At 42.0% G+C, this 13720-nt stretch overlaps 1 protein-coding gene across 1 annotated transcript in view; it reads right to left on the bottom strand.

The window, feature by feature from the left end:
* Positions 1 to 13720, bottom strand: part of RYR2 (ryanodine receptor 2) — a 3481211-nt gene that overhangs the window by 2763770 nt on the left and 703721 nt on the right. The window contains exon 17 of the mRNA XM_086925791.1: positions 11791 to 11886. Within this exon, the coding sequence (XP_086781917.1) occupies positions 11791 to 11886 (96 nt within the window). The remainder of the gene's footprint in view (positions 1 to 11790; positions 11887 to 13720) is intronic.

The following is a 13720-nucleotide window of genomic DNA, read 5'->3' on the forward strand; positions in this document are numbered from 1 at the left end:
CAATTCAGTGTTGCCATAGACGGAATGTGTTATGTTTTACCAAATAATTTGTGCTGTAACCCGTTGAAATCAGAGCTGGCAAAAGGCACGAGTGCTTCCCGATTTGGGCACTAATTACTCTGTGAATCAATTGTACTTTGCAAATAAATTTGGAATATGGCCATTAGATTGTTACATAAATCAAGACAGTATCAGAAAAAACAGTGTAAACATCCTTTACCACGCGGATTTTACTACGCGTGGCCTTTACAACGCGTCCATTACAACGCAAGTCGTTACCACTTGCGTTGTAAGGGATGTGGTGTAAAGGGATGCGTTGTGACGGTACGCGTTGTACCGTCATACATCCGAAAAAACAGACATTGTTGAGGTTATCGGAACAATATGTATACACCCTTAAATAACCTCCTCAGATTATCATGTTACCAGTTAAAGATTTCAAGGCATAACACTCTTCTAAAAAATTAAACAGCTCTGTCAACAGCTCTATTGACAAAACAGACGTGTATACTTAAATACACTGGCTTTAATTCTATCACAGACTACTCAACCTTTAAATACAGTGCATCTAGGCCACAATTGGACAAGACACTTTGGAAAATACATTTATTATTTATAAGGATGGTACCCCAGTATTTCTACCAATCAATGGAGTTAACCACACTGCTTCAATATATCAACTTAAACATAGTTTATTATTCAGGCTACCATCTAAACAATAACAAGTCAGGTCTGTAAGGCAGATTTGTGGAGGAAGGACCAGCATTTCATATGGAGGTTCATATACCATGGTCACCTGCTTTTAAAGTCCTCCAGGGAAAGGGAAAAACAGCAGTTCTAGTATCCAATTTCATCTCTTGAAAAATACATATTAACTGCCTTATCATTTAAAAACAGGCCAGGCTTTCTAAAATAATGTATAAACAAACTCTGCAGTATGAGCACAGGGCCCTAAAAAGAAGGGTCTGGGGATACTACCTACTCTGCTACCCACATCTGATAACCCTTAGCTCAATCAGTGGGTGCGGTAGTCAGTGAGTGAACTTTAGTCCAGAGGCCATCACCTGCAGTCAGTTTTCAATGTTGTACACATGCCTTCTACAGTTCATGGTACAATGGAGTGGAGAGGTGAGCCATGGAAGGTTTTTATATAAAGAAAACAGTGGTTCCTGTGGACTAATGAAGCTTATTTATGCAAAATGTATGCACTATCACAATATAAAGGGTACAGTAATGTCAGAGGGCAAGAAACCATCTACACAGTTTACTTAGTATAGCATATTTTATAAAAAACAATAAGAATATATGTACACTTCTTTTTAGTCAAAAGCGCAAGAATTTGTGCATTGTGCCCCCAAGTGAGAAATGGAACCAACAAATTGTGAATATACAGGGTGAGCAGGTATATACACGGTTTCCATGAATTCTAAAGAACGACCATTCATATACACTATTACAACAGCATAGGTACACAATAAACACTCTGGGTGATGGTCTGTTCTTTGTGCTTGTCAACGGCGTTTCGACCCTTCTATCAATGTTGGGTCTCCTCAGGACTAACGATGTAGGGACATCTAAAATTAAATTAAGGAAAGCATAAGGCCCATGTACCGGCACTGATGCAAGAAATTGTTGAAAAGGACTTGGATAAGAAGGGGTTACCTGGACTGAAAAAAGCGCAGCCTTGGTGAAAGTGATGTGCCACAGTGCAAAAAGTGAAGGTAATAACTCACATGAGGACCCAGACGGGTTCTTTCATGATGGGATAAGAAAAGGAGGACAGTCACTGTTAGTAACGTGTTATTGAATAGAAGGTTTTTAAGCAGCAAAGTAGCAGAAAGGCAGATGCAAAATACAATTCAATGGCACCGCCTCTGTCATGATCCTGCTCCATTGATCCCTGGGGCTTGAAAACATAACGAGGTGGAGTGCTTGACCATAAAGTCAGCCAAACAAAACTTTATTTGGTTTGTTACAACCATAAAATTATACAATTTACAGCTTATCAGACTGTTAAAAAGCATAACCACAGCAGTATCATTAAAAATGTGACACCTATTCATCACACATTAAATAACACATTCCCTTTAAAATAAGAGTCAAATATCATCCTAAAATTATTAAAATCAAATAATTCATACATATTCATCAAATCATTCCAATATAATGGAAGCAGTACTGTTATCCCTTAGTAGTACAATCTCATATTATTCTAAGGAAACCACTTATGAAGCTTACTCTGTGCACTTGAGGAACACTTTAACTTTACTCATAAATTTCCCCATAGCAAAGGCTATATCTAAGCTCATCATTTCCACCAAAAGGTTAACAAGTTGCGTTCGGTTCTTAATCCTATATTTTTTTTAAATCTCCTTTTGTATATCTAAAATCTTCATGCAATCTAATAAAATGAGTAGGATATCACAGGGGGTACCTAACGTGCAAGTGCATTTACCATTTCTATCTATCATAAAGTTTTTAATCCCATTATTCACATAACAGGGGTTTATCCCAATTCGCATTTTTAATACTTCCCGCCTTAAACGATAGCTGGGTAGCCGGTCTACATAAGTAAAATGTTGATCATTTTTCCAAGCCAAGGTCATTTGGGCCACTGAAATTTTTCGCGAGAGATACTCCCGGTCACGTAAACAAGATATATCAGATCCCCGTGACCTAAGTTCTTTCTTGTCTATTAACACATGGCCTAGCAGCGGGCATAGACTTAAACCAAGCACTTCATACGCTTCACTTATTGAGGCTCCTGTCTCTTTTGCCCAGGGCAGTTCACCAGTGGCAATTTCACCTTTACACCATTGGGAAATTTTAAGAGACTCCCCTGACCCTAGACGCTGCCAAAAGCGTATTAGGGCCATACAGGCTGTTATAGCCCAGGAGGTAATTCCCAACTCAAGTCTTGCTGCCTGTACCATTGATGATCTGGGCAGCATGAACAAGCTTTTTAGGATATTTCCCTCCTCTTTATCCCAGCAGTTCTTGCCACTTAAGTAAAGTACCTCTGCCCCATACAGAAATTGTGGAGGGACCATTGATCGATAGGCCTTTATGACCGGCCTATCTGACATTTCTCCGTAAACACTGTTAAATCTTTTTAGGCCCTTCACAGAAGCTGATGCCCTCATTTTTAAAGCTTCCAGATGGGTATACCATTTCAGGGTACTCGAAAACCACATTCCCAGATATCTATATACCCTCTCGAGCAATTTTGTGCCAAGAAACCAGGAGAACTTTGTTTTGCTCCTCCCAAAACATAAAATGTTAGTCTTCTCCATGTTCACTACAAATTTTTTATTTAGGCAGTATTTTTTAAACCTGTTTAATTTTCTCTGGAGGCCTATCTCTGTCTGGTCCATAATCACCAGGTCATCTGCCTATAATAAGCAGAATATATGATTTCCTCCCAATTTCTGGCTAGCCACTCTAACCTTTCTTAATTTTAAAGGCAGGTCAGCTAAGAACAGGGAAAAAAGTAAAGGGGCAAGTACACACCCCTGTCTCAGGCCATTACCAATCTGGATCCTCTCAGACAATCCTCCCTCCTCATCCAAGATTATCTGGGCCCAGTTTTCAGTATGTAAGGCTTGAATCAGAGCCAATAGATCACCATGTATTTCGTATCCTACCAAGGTTGACCACAGCTGCTTCCTGCCCACAAGGTCGAATTCCACACATAAATCAACAAAACAGCAAAATAAATTACCCCTCTGTTCTATTGACTTCCGTGCAATGGACCAGAGAGCAAAGCAGTGGTCCACCGTTGAGGGTCCTTCTTTATTTAAACCCACCCTGTTCTGGGGGTACAATCTGTTTGTCATCTGCCCAATCCTTTAGCAAACCTAAAATTACTTTTGAAAATACCTTTTCACCTATGTCCAGGTGATTTATCAAATGATGGTTTTTAGGGGAATTTACGCCCCACTTATCATCTGGCATGGTGCACTGCAGGGTCACTACAACTTTTCTCGTAATTGTACATTCTTGTATTAATTTCCAAAAGCCTTTCACATTTTTTTCTTCAATTACTTTGAGTAAATTCATCCAACATTTATCCTTATATGATCTTTTTTTGTCTCTAATAATTGCTTTGTATTTTATCTTTAATTCCCTAAATTCAGATGATGCTACTTCATTGTATCTGCCTCTAAGGCATCTCTCATGTTTCCTAATGCCGGCCTTTACTTTCTGGCAAACCTCATCAAACCAGGGTTTGTAATTAGGATGTAATTTAGCTTTACTTACTACCTCGTGTTTACCACGTTTGATTTTTATCCTGAGGCATTCTACCAGTTGCCTTATTATACCCCCACACCAGGATATATCCTCTCCTTGTAGTGGGTTATCTAACTCGACTGTTAACTGGCGTGCACTCAGTTTCCTTAAATATTCTTCACTAATCTGGGTTGTAAATCGCTTTGGGTATTCAACCTCTACTTGTAACGTTTTTTGTCTCTTCGGGGCACTGTTTACCTGTAATTCTACCAGCAGTGGGTAGTGGTCACGGCCCTCCACCCTAAGTATTTCAAAAATTTGAATTAAAGGAAAGGTCCATGCCTGGATAAATGCGTAATCCATAGGGCACTTTTGCTGCCCTATTTTAAAAGTACATTTAGCTGGCCGATCCGCTTCCTTTCTTCCATTTGCACAGATCAAAACCATAGCCCCCAGCAGCTGACTGAGCTCAACATCTTGGGTTGAGATATCAAAACTAGGGAACTTAGCAAACTCTATGTTATATACTCTTAACAGATCACTCTGCCAAGAGTCCATTTTTGGGGGATTTAATCTATGGTTAAAGTCACCCATTATCAGGAGCACATCTCTCGGGTAAGTTTCACATAAACCCTCCAAGTCCTTTTTTAAGCACTCCAAACCGGCTTTATACTCAATTATTTTTCCTTTCTGTATGTACACATTTATAATGCATTGGCTTTCACCACCTAAGTTATTATTTAATATCCGCACTCTACTACCTAATGCCCAGTTACACTTAAGTTCAAGGGGTTCTATGTCTCTAGCTATCCTTATTGAAACCGTCATCTGCCCACCTGATGGCCTACCTACTATGTTCTTTCTTGCAGGTTTTACATGGTGAGTAAATCCTTTGCTACCAGGGGTTTTGTCGCACAGCCAAGTTTCCTGTAAACAGACTTCTTAAAGATGTTTTTAAAACTTTCCTGTCCCAATATTCTTTTATATCCATTAACGTTCCGAGACAAAATGGATAGGCTGTGCGACGACCTCAGTTCCTAATCAATGTTACTCAAGTACCCATCTTCCTCACAATCCATATATGCCAATTCTCTATATCTATTCCCGACCAGGACATCTTCCACATCCCACCCTGGATTTTTAGGAATTATCGTGATTTCAAGAGCTTCCTTTTTACCCCGTCCCGAGCTAATTATTTTTATTTGGCGTTCTCCCAAGCCTGCATGGTTCCTGAGGAATGGTTCCCCTTGTTTCCCCATCAGCACATCCTCCCTTTTTAATATTCTAATTCCTTCCCTTAACATCTCAGCTTCCGCCTTTTCCATTGCAACTTTTATTAGTGCTGAATGGAGTAAAACCTTTGTTATTTCTTCCGCGTTGCTGTTGACCATGAACCCCACTTCTTTTAGGTCTTCAGAACTAGCATATCTTAAACTAGGACATTTCACAAATGAAGAGAGGAGCTGGGAATGATTCAGAGGATTTAATTTCTTAATTCTTTCCCCCCTTTCCCTGTCCTACTGGTTCAACAAATAGCCAGGTATCTACAGGCTTTCTGACTGCAAATCTTGTGGATTTTCATCTGGCGTTTCTTCCCTTCTTTGCCTGATTACTTCTTCTCTACCTCTGTACCTGAGGCCCTTCCTGGGAATTAGGTTACTTGGTCCTGCACCTAAGGACGTCTCCATCCCCATTCTGGTGCTATGTTCTCCTTTTTCCCGGGGTATTTCTTCAAGGTATCCTTATCGTGTTTTCCCTTATATTTCCCTGATTTCCACCTCGGTTGCCCCTCAGGTTTACTGATAATTGCTCCTGTATCTGTGAAGGTTAACTTTTTTGTTTCTGGCATCACTAACTTCTCAACTGGCCTTTGTTCTGAGGTTACCCCTTCCCGTTCTCCTGTTGCTTCGCGGGTTGGCATTTTGATGTGGCCTCTATCCCTTTCCTTGGCCCCGTTGTATTTTCCTTTATACATCTCCTTCCCCCATACCTCTTTATAATCATGGGGCAACAGGATACATATACTGTTAGTTCGCCCTCCTTGGGGCTACTCACCCTTATCACTGCTTCCACCCTGTTTACCTTATTTTCCTCCTGGACTTCTACTGACCTTACTAGTGAGGGCATTAGGCTTTTCATCTGTGTCAACTCCCCAATTATATTTTTAATTATATTATATTCTTAAACTGGTTGCCTTGTGTTTTTAAAATTTCATTATTTAAAACTGAAACCTCTAGAATTCCCTGCAAGGTTTTCTGGAGCATCAGCATGACCTCAAGCATGGATATACTGGAGGAACCCGTCACCTCCAGGCTATGTAAAGGAAGGCCTGATAGGTCTGTTTGGGAGGCATAAGAGTTTTCCAGTCTTTCTTTCTCATTTGGGCTAGACTCCCTCCTAACTTCGGTTTATTCTTTCTTCCTCCACCACCTCTACTTCTATGTCCTGAATAAGTAACAACTGAAACAGCCGTGGCGAGTAAGACAAGCGTGGTTCCATCGGTATCCCAGCAATATTAAAATTAGTCTGGTTCAGAGATTCCGCGCTTATAGCTGCCGAATCCTCTATGATCTGCGGGGTCTCTAGCACACTTAACTCCTTGTCTGACGTCTCCTTCACTTTAAAATGTTTACCTAAAAAATCCTTAATAGATTTTGATACTGCCGATCCCCCTTTTGCGCCTGCTGACTTAGAAATTGGTAGCGCTATCTGTGGGATTGAACCCAGTGAGGAGGTAGACCCCATTGCTACAGTTCTACTTCCGGTGGGTGTCGCCATATCCACATTTACATTCTTCAAGCCTTTCGGTATTTCGGTCAGGTCCTCCGTCTCGGAGCTTTTATTTCCCGATTTCTTGAGATTTTTCGGTACTTTACGGGATTTCGTTTTCCCTAGGGCCATTGCGATAGTGAATGCAGCTCGGTAGGAAAGAATCAGGGGTGTTGGTGCCTACAGTACAGAATAAAGTGCTAATTTCTCCTAATGGCGCTTTTTTCCAGAAGGGGTGAAAAGAAAACAAAGAGAGAAGCCAAACTCACGCTTGCGTTGGAGGTGGTGCTGCTGGCACCTGCCCTGCGCCGCTAAGATAGAAGAGAGATCAGGCAACCGCCCTCGCAGTCAGCTTTGGTTATATCTCCCTTTCGGCTCCTGCCACCGTAGAAAAAGCTTCACAGCCCTTGCCGTACCAGAAGTTAACTTGCAGCTCCTGCTGCAGTAAAAGAATATTTTGCGGCTTCTGCCGCCGAAAAACAAAATTTGCAGCCTCTGCCCCTTGAAAGGAAATTGATTGTGCGGTTCCTGCCGCTTTTGTTTTGCATTTGTGGCTTCTGTAGCTTGAGAAAGTGTTTTCGTGGCTCCTGCCGCTTTTGTTTTGCACTTGCGGCTTCTACCGCGTGAGGAAAAAAATTTTCGCAGCTCCTGCCGTGTTAGTTTTGCACTTGCGGCTTTGTCCGCTTTAAGGTAAATGTTTAGCAGCTCCGGCCGCAGCAAAGATATACTTGCGGCTGAAGCGGCAGTGGTATAGTGGCTCAGAAGGGCGGACAGATTTAGTACTGCCTCTGGGAGGGGGTCAGAGCCGGACGGGCAGAAGGCCGAGCTGAACCACGGTCTTACTGCTTTTCTTGGGGGCCAACCACTCGCAATACTCTCCCCCCTCCGCTCCACTCCCCTGCACCACTCACTACGCTCCTGCGGTGAGGAAATGTGCCGGTGTACGGCTCCCGCCACGCTGACTGCTCCCGCTGCGGCACAAGAGACCCAATGGGCTTACCGCCGCTACTGGCACTGGTACCGGTAAAGGGGTGCCTGGTAAGGGGGGGCCCGGTCCCCATCTCACCGGTGTTGCGGATGGTATGTGGCTATGGTTGTTCTCCGCAGCTGCTGCAGCTCGGTGGTTTTTCCGCGGGTTTCAGCTATTTAGCCGTCAGTCGTCAGTGCTCACCGTCGTTACAGCTGTCTCCTACCCCTCGCTGCTGCAAAACGTGGACTGGAATCAGATCAGGAGTCGATTGACCATAAAGATCAGTTTATGTTTAACAGTTGTAATTCCTTGTTCTATGTTGAACATACCATTGCTGATCTTTTGGCAGGCTGTGATTAAAAATATCTCCCGTTCCTCTTCCCTTAGAAGTCAGACCCACAAACTTGCTAAGGTACATAAAATCCACTAAATTAGTGTAAGTTGCAATGGAATACAACTATTGGTTGCCACTAATGTCTTCTCTATCATAGCATTTAGGATCGATCTCCCAGAATAATGTACTTTTAGGTAGCATGGGTAAGTAAGTTCCCTGCATACGTGAGATAGTATTCAAAGGCATGGTGCCCAATCTGTCTCATAAGAGTTTAGTCTGTGTTTGATTGATAGTGTAATTGTTTTCATAGTTGGGGTCCCATATTATGGCAAGCCAATTTCCTGTTCTCCCCATTTTGCCACGATTGCCTATACAACCATGACTAGGGTGGTTGGCCACTATTTGCCCCTTGTTGACTTATGAGACCTTCCACCATGTAACGAGAGAAACCAAAGGCCACTATAGAATGTCCCAGGATCTGCACCCCAAAGGACTGTTCCACTTCTTTGAAAACATCTTAGTATCAGTTCCTCCGGTGTGTCCACACACACTCCAACTGTCTGTTGTTTGGACCCAGGTCACTATTTTGTCTGTGGTTCTGTACCAGTGTGTAAGAATTTTATATTAGCTTTCCCACATCTTGATGTTTTGGGCTGAGATTGTTGCCCTGTCATACAGTTTATTCCATTACTTTTGAGGGATGGATCTTCCAATCTCACCCTCTCAATGCCTTTTCGGGGGGTTGTCTTCTAAACAAGGACCCTATATCTCTCTTTACAGGTATTGATATGATATTGTTGTCATTCATCCCATCTTTTTATACATTTTTCAAAGTTCAATAGTGGGCACGAGGTCCTGCTTTTAAACGATGTGCGCAGCACCAAATGCCTAGCTTGCATTTAGGAGAATCTTTCTTCTCTGGAAGATTATATTGTCTTTTAAAGTCCTCAGATGGCTTTTTTGTTAATCCTCAAAGAGTAAGTACACCATGACACATCACACTTGGGCATAGCCAAGTGCCAAGAGCCCCAATTCAAGCAGGAAATTTGACTCGTACCCTGTTGAAGTAGTATAAAGCAGCTATATTTATAGTGCAGTGGGGCCCTCATAGTACTGACTCTGGGACCATTGCACCTGCTGTACCCTTGATAGCTATGCTCCTGACTGGATTTCACCCTATACATTCAAAGACATCCATGATGATTGACACTGTATGTTCATACGAAGACTGCCATTGCTATAATTTGGTGATGAATTCTGTCAATTGCTAGTGGTCAACAGGAAAGACAAATGGAGTTGACGATGTACATTAACTGTTGAAAGTCCCTCGTAATACTTGGTAATGAGAACCATTAAAAGTAGATGAAGTGAAAGAAGTGTCTATAAAAAAGAATATATTTACAAATATTGCCTAATTCAATTTTCATTATCCAGGAGTGGTTTACTAAAATGTTTACCTTCCTAAGTGTTGGAGCTTTTATCCACACAGTGTTAAGTCCATCTTACTGATTGTGAATTGTAAGCACAGTATTTTTTTTGTAATGAGAGAAACATATACAACTGCTGTGTAAGTCCTTTCCACAATATGGTGATTATTGTGGTTTCCAGAATTAGTACATGTCTGTTTTCAGATTTTTAAAACATTTCAAAAAGGCACACTTTTGCATCTTTTTAATAAAACATTTCATAAAGAGTGTTTTGTAGACCCATTTACTTGCAAATTCAACTCACAACATTTTAAGTGTTTCTAAAACCAATATCATTTCAGATTTCCAAAACAGGTAGAAATGAAATATGTATATTCTCACAAGTATTAGAGCCCTTCTAGAACAATTTCTTAATTTCTTGAGGGTTTGTAGATGCATGAACGTCCCTGATGAATGACGTCAGAAAAAATAGGAACTCCAAACATTAAATGAATCTCCAAACCATTCGAAAGTCTGAGGTTGGACGCTGGAACTTATCTACATATATCAAAATGTGCTCACTGGAAGTAATCGAAACAATGAAAGTAAAATACAAAAATATAAATATTCCTCGTATTTTTAGCACAGCATTCACTAGCAATTTTAATGAAGTTGACCTTTGATTGGCGGCGTTGTTTTAGATGCTTGGATACAACCGAGTCGATAAAAGAACAAGGTCTCGAGGAAGGTTTCACACTACCTCTCGTTTGAAATAAAAATTAAACCCTATTTTTTAATACTACAGAAACAAAACATTTTTAAAAGAAGGCAGTTTGGGGTCCAGATACATCAGGTTGTAAATTTCAATATGTGAGCAAAATCGAGTTTGCACAGGGTGTCGAATTACGAGTGGTGCGTTAACTATGGCATCTTCTCAGTTTTTTGGTGCACTAAACATCGCATCAACAGGTTATGCCTGATTCCCAGGGCAGAAACTGAGTTATAGGAGGTCATTATTATAGCATTTGGTTACTATCTCACTGCAGGGCATGCGCAGTTAATACCTCTTGAGTTTTACCAAATTCATAATCAGAGATAGGTCACTAGCCTTCATCTAAAAAAGTCAGTAATTCTCATGATACCATGCAACTGGAGGGCAGTTTTAAAAAAAAATCTTCCCTTTCTCACCTAATCAAAATTCCTCTGAGAATCAGTTTTATCCCTAACTCCTTAACCCTTACTCATAATCTATACCCCTTGCACCTTGGGCCTAACTCATTGCTCTCTTATCTTTGACCTTATGCTTACCCCAACCCCATCCTACTTAGAATGCAATGTTAAAAAATTAGATGGTCTACAAAGAATTTGTAGTCCACAAGAAAATGCCCACTGGCAAAATGCAAGGCAGCGAAATTAATGCAAGCGAATGATATGTACCCAATCCCATTTGGTAAATACCCAACATGAATAGATCACAGACGTGAGCTAACACTAAAACAATTACTTAGTGCCTGATTTAGGGTTTGGAGGATGAGTAACTCCAACACAAAAATGGAGGATATCCTGCCCGTATTATTGCAAGTGCCACAAGATAATACACTTTTAATACGGTGGGCAGGATATCCCTCTATAGTCTTTGCCTCACTCCTTCTTACCTATGGTTAGCACCTACATTTTCGTCTCTGATTTTATCCTCCTTTTTAAATGTATCTTTGTCTAATCTCTGATTTTATACAGCACGCCACTGGTTTGCAGATGAATTCAGGGGTGCAACGTAGGCCCCTGCTGTCCTGCGGTGCGGGGGGCCCAACCCTCTAGGGTCAATTGATATCTGTGAGAAATGGGAGACTCACAGCCCCTTATCAGAGTCTGCAGGGGTCTCATCATTTTGCCTTACACCACTGGCTAGATCAAACTTTGTAAGTCACATACATGCACACTCAGGCTTACATTCTTCTGAGATAGATAAAATAAGTGACAGGAGGATGAATATTATGAAAATCTGCTATTTACAGCACTCAAGATCTAAGATAATAACATTCACTACATAAGGTACTTGTTATAGTTATTACAAAACATACCAGAAGAGGCTTCCAGTCGCTCCAGTCTGCTGATTAGCCAATCCAAAGAGCCGGAAAACTGCGCACAGTTTTTGCGATTGCCTCTAATCAGGGCAGCTGCAAGGAATAAGAAGCATTTAAAATGAAATGTCTTTTTTCAATTGATGTACACCATTAGACTGTTATCACTGTATTCATAGTGTGTAATAATCAGTAGGGGGGTGGAAATATCTCTGCAATGTACCAAAGCCAAAGACAGGGCTAAGGTGCAATGTAAAGAATTGTACAACGGCTTCAGGCTTAAAGCTGCACTTTCACTGTCATCGATTATTGTCCATAGTCAGCCGCAGCCGTTGCAGGTAAGAGCGGTGAGGCCAGCTGGGGGGATTTCGAGAGACGACCACAAGGGAAAATAAATAATACATTTTCCCTTGTGGTCGTCTCTCGCCCCCGGCCGCACCGATCTTACCTGCAGCACCAGTGGCGTAGCAAGCGGGGGCAGGCTGGCCGGACAGCACAAGTTTTGAGGTCGGCGAAACTCAGTCCACCACACCCTCAACACTCCCCCCCCCCCCCCCCCACCCCCCCCTGCTCTTCAGACGGCCACCCCGGCAAACTCTGGGGTGATCGGGCAAACTACCATATGTTTTACTGAGAAATGCAGTCCCATTGGTGCACGTAACTCCACCGAGTTATAAACTCCTGCCATTGATTTACTGTTTTGAGGTTTGTGTTATGCTAATCAGAGCAACAGGGGCAGTTCTACGGAAATGCATATTCGGTGGGCTCCAGAGTGCCAAGCAAGGGGGGCCCGTTTCCCAGCCGGTAGCACCGGTTGCCCCCCTGCTTGGGGGCAGAGCAGGTGAAAAGTATCTTTTTTATTTAGTATTTGGTGTCTCAAATAATGCACTAGATTTGATCAATCAGAGATCTCGATCCCTCTTTATTTCTTCAGTGTGGCAGTTTTTGAGAATGAGGCCCTTATTACAAAATTCGGCACAACGCCTGCTTTTGCAGGGGTAGGAATTATGAATTGGAAGGAGGTTTATGCACCCAGTAATTACCAGGTGCCATACAATCGGCACCCACAATTCAATTTCGGCTGGTCAAACCTACCGAATTAAACTGAGGAAAAATGTCCAGGTAAAAAAATCAGGGGATGGGGATTTCGTGCATAAAGACTCAACATCTGTACGATATTCTCCACTTGAAAGGAGAAAACTAATGATTGAAGGAAACTATCACACCTGATAAATTAAGGAGCCTGTGGTATCGGCTTTTATTCTCGTCAATAATTATCTATTAACACTCCATGGCCATTCTAATCCCGCCTGAGGATTTTTTTTCCGTTGACATAAATCAGCCATAGGATATGGTCATAGAGGAAGACCATTAAACGTTGGAAACAAACTAATTAAAAGGTGGCGTATCAAACGCACGTGAGGAGGCAACAGGGACGTACAGAGGAACGTACTGCGTTCTTTAAAATGTAGGAACTGCTGCTGCTGTAATTTCAGACCAGAGTTAAAGATCAGTCAGGGCCTACTTGAAAAGCTTTTCAATAGCAGAAGTGTTTTATAGTACCGAGGGTAAAAGGTCAAAGGAAAAAAAAACTCTGCAGAAATAATAACCGTCTCCTGAGATAGCGAAATGATTCACCGAGAGGAGTTCCACGAAGGCCTCATTTCAAGGAATCCACGGCGGCTGCAGGTCACCTCACTGCAGGCTCGGTAACTGCGCAATCTCCTCCTGAGGAGCGGCGCGCGCCTCGGGTGATGCTATGACGGCGGGGGGAGAATGCGCTGAGACGTGACTGGGAGCGCGAGCTGTCATAACGGAATCACCCATCTACCTTTCATATCGGCCCCTATACATATTGTTTTCATACCTACAGGCATACTTATTTTAATGACACAAAGCAAAGCACGCAATGTGCGTTCTTGTATCGCAT

Source organism: Lissotriton vulgaris, chromosome 6 (assembly GCF_964263255.1).
Source record: "Lissotriton vulgaris chromosome 6, aLisVul1.2, whole genome shotgun sequence".
NCBI lineage: Eukaryota > Metazoa > Chordata > Amphibia > Caudata > Salamandridae > Lissotriton > Lissotriton vulgaris.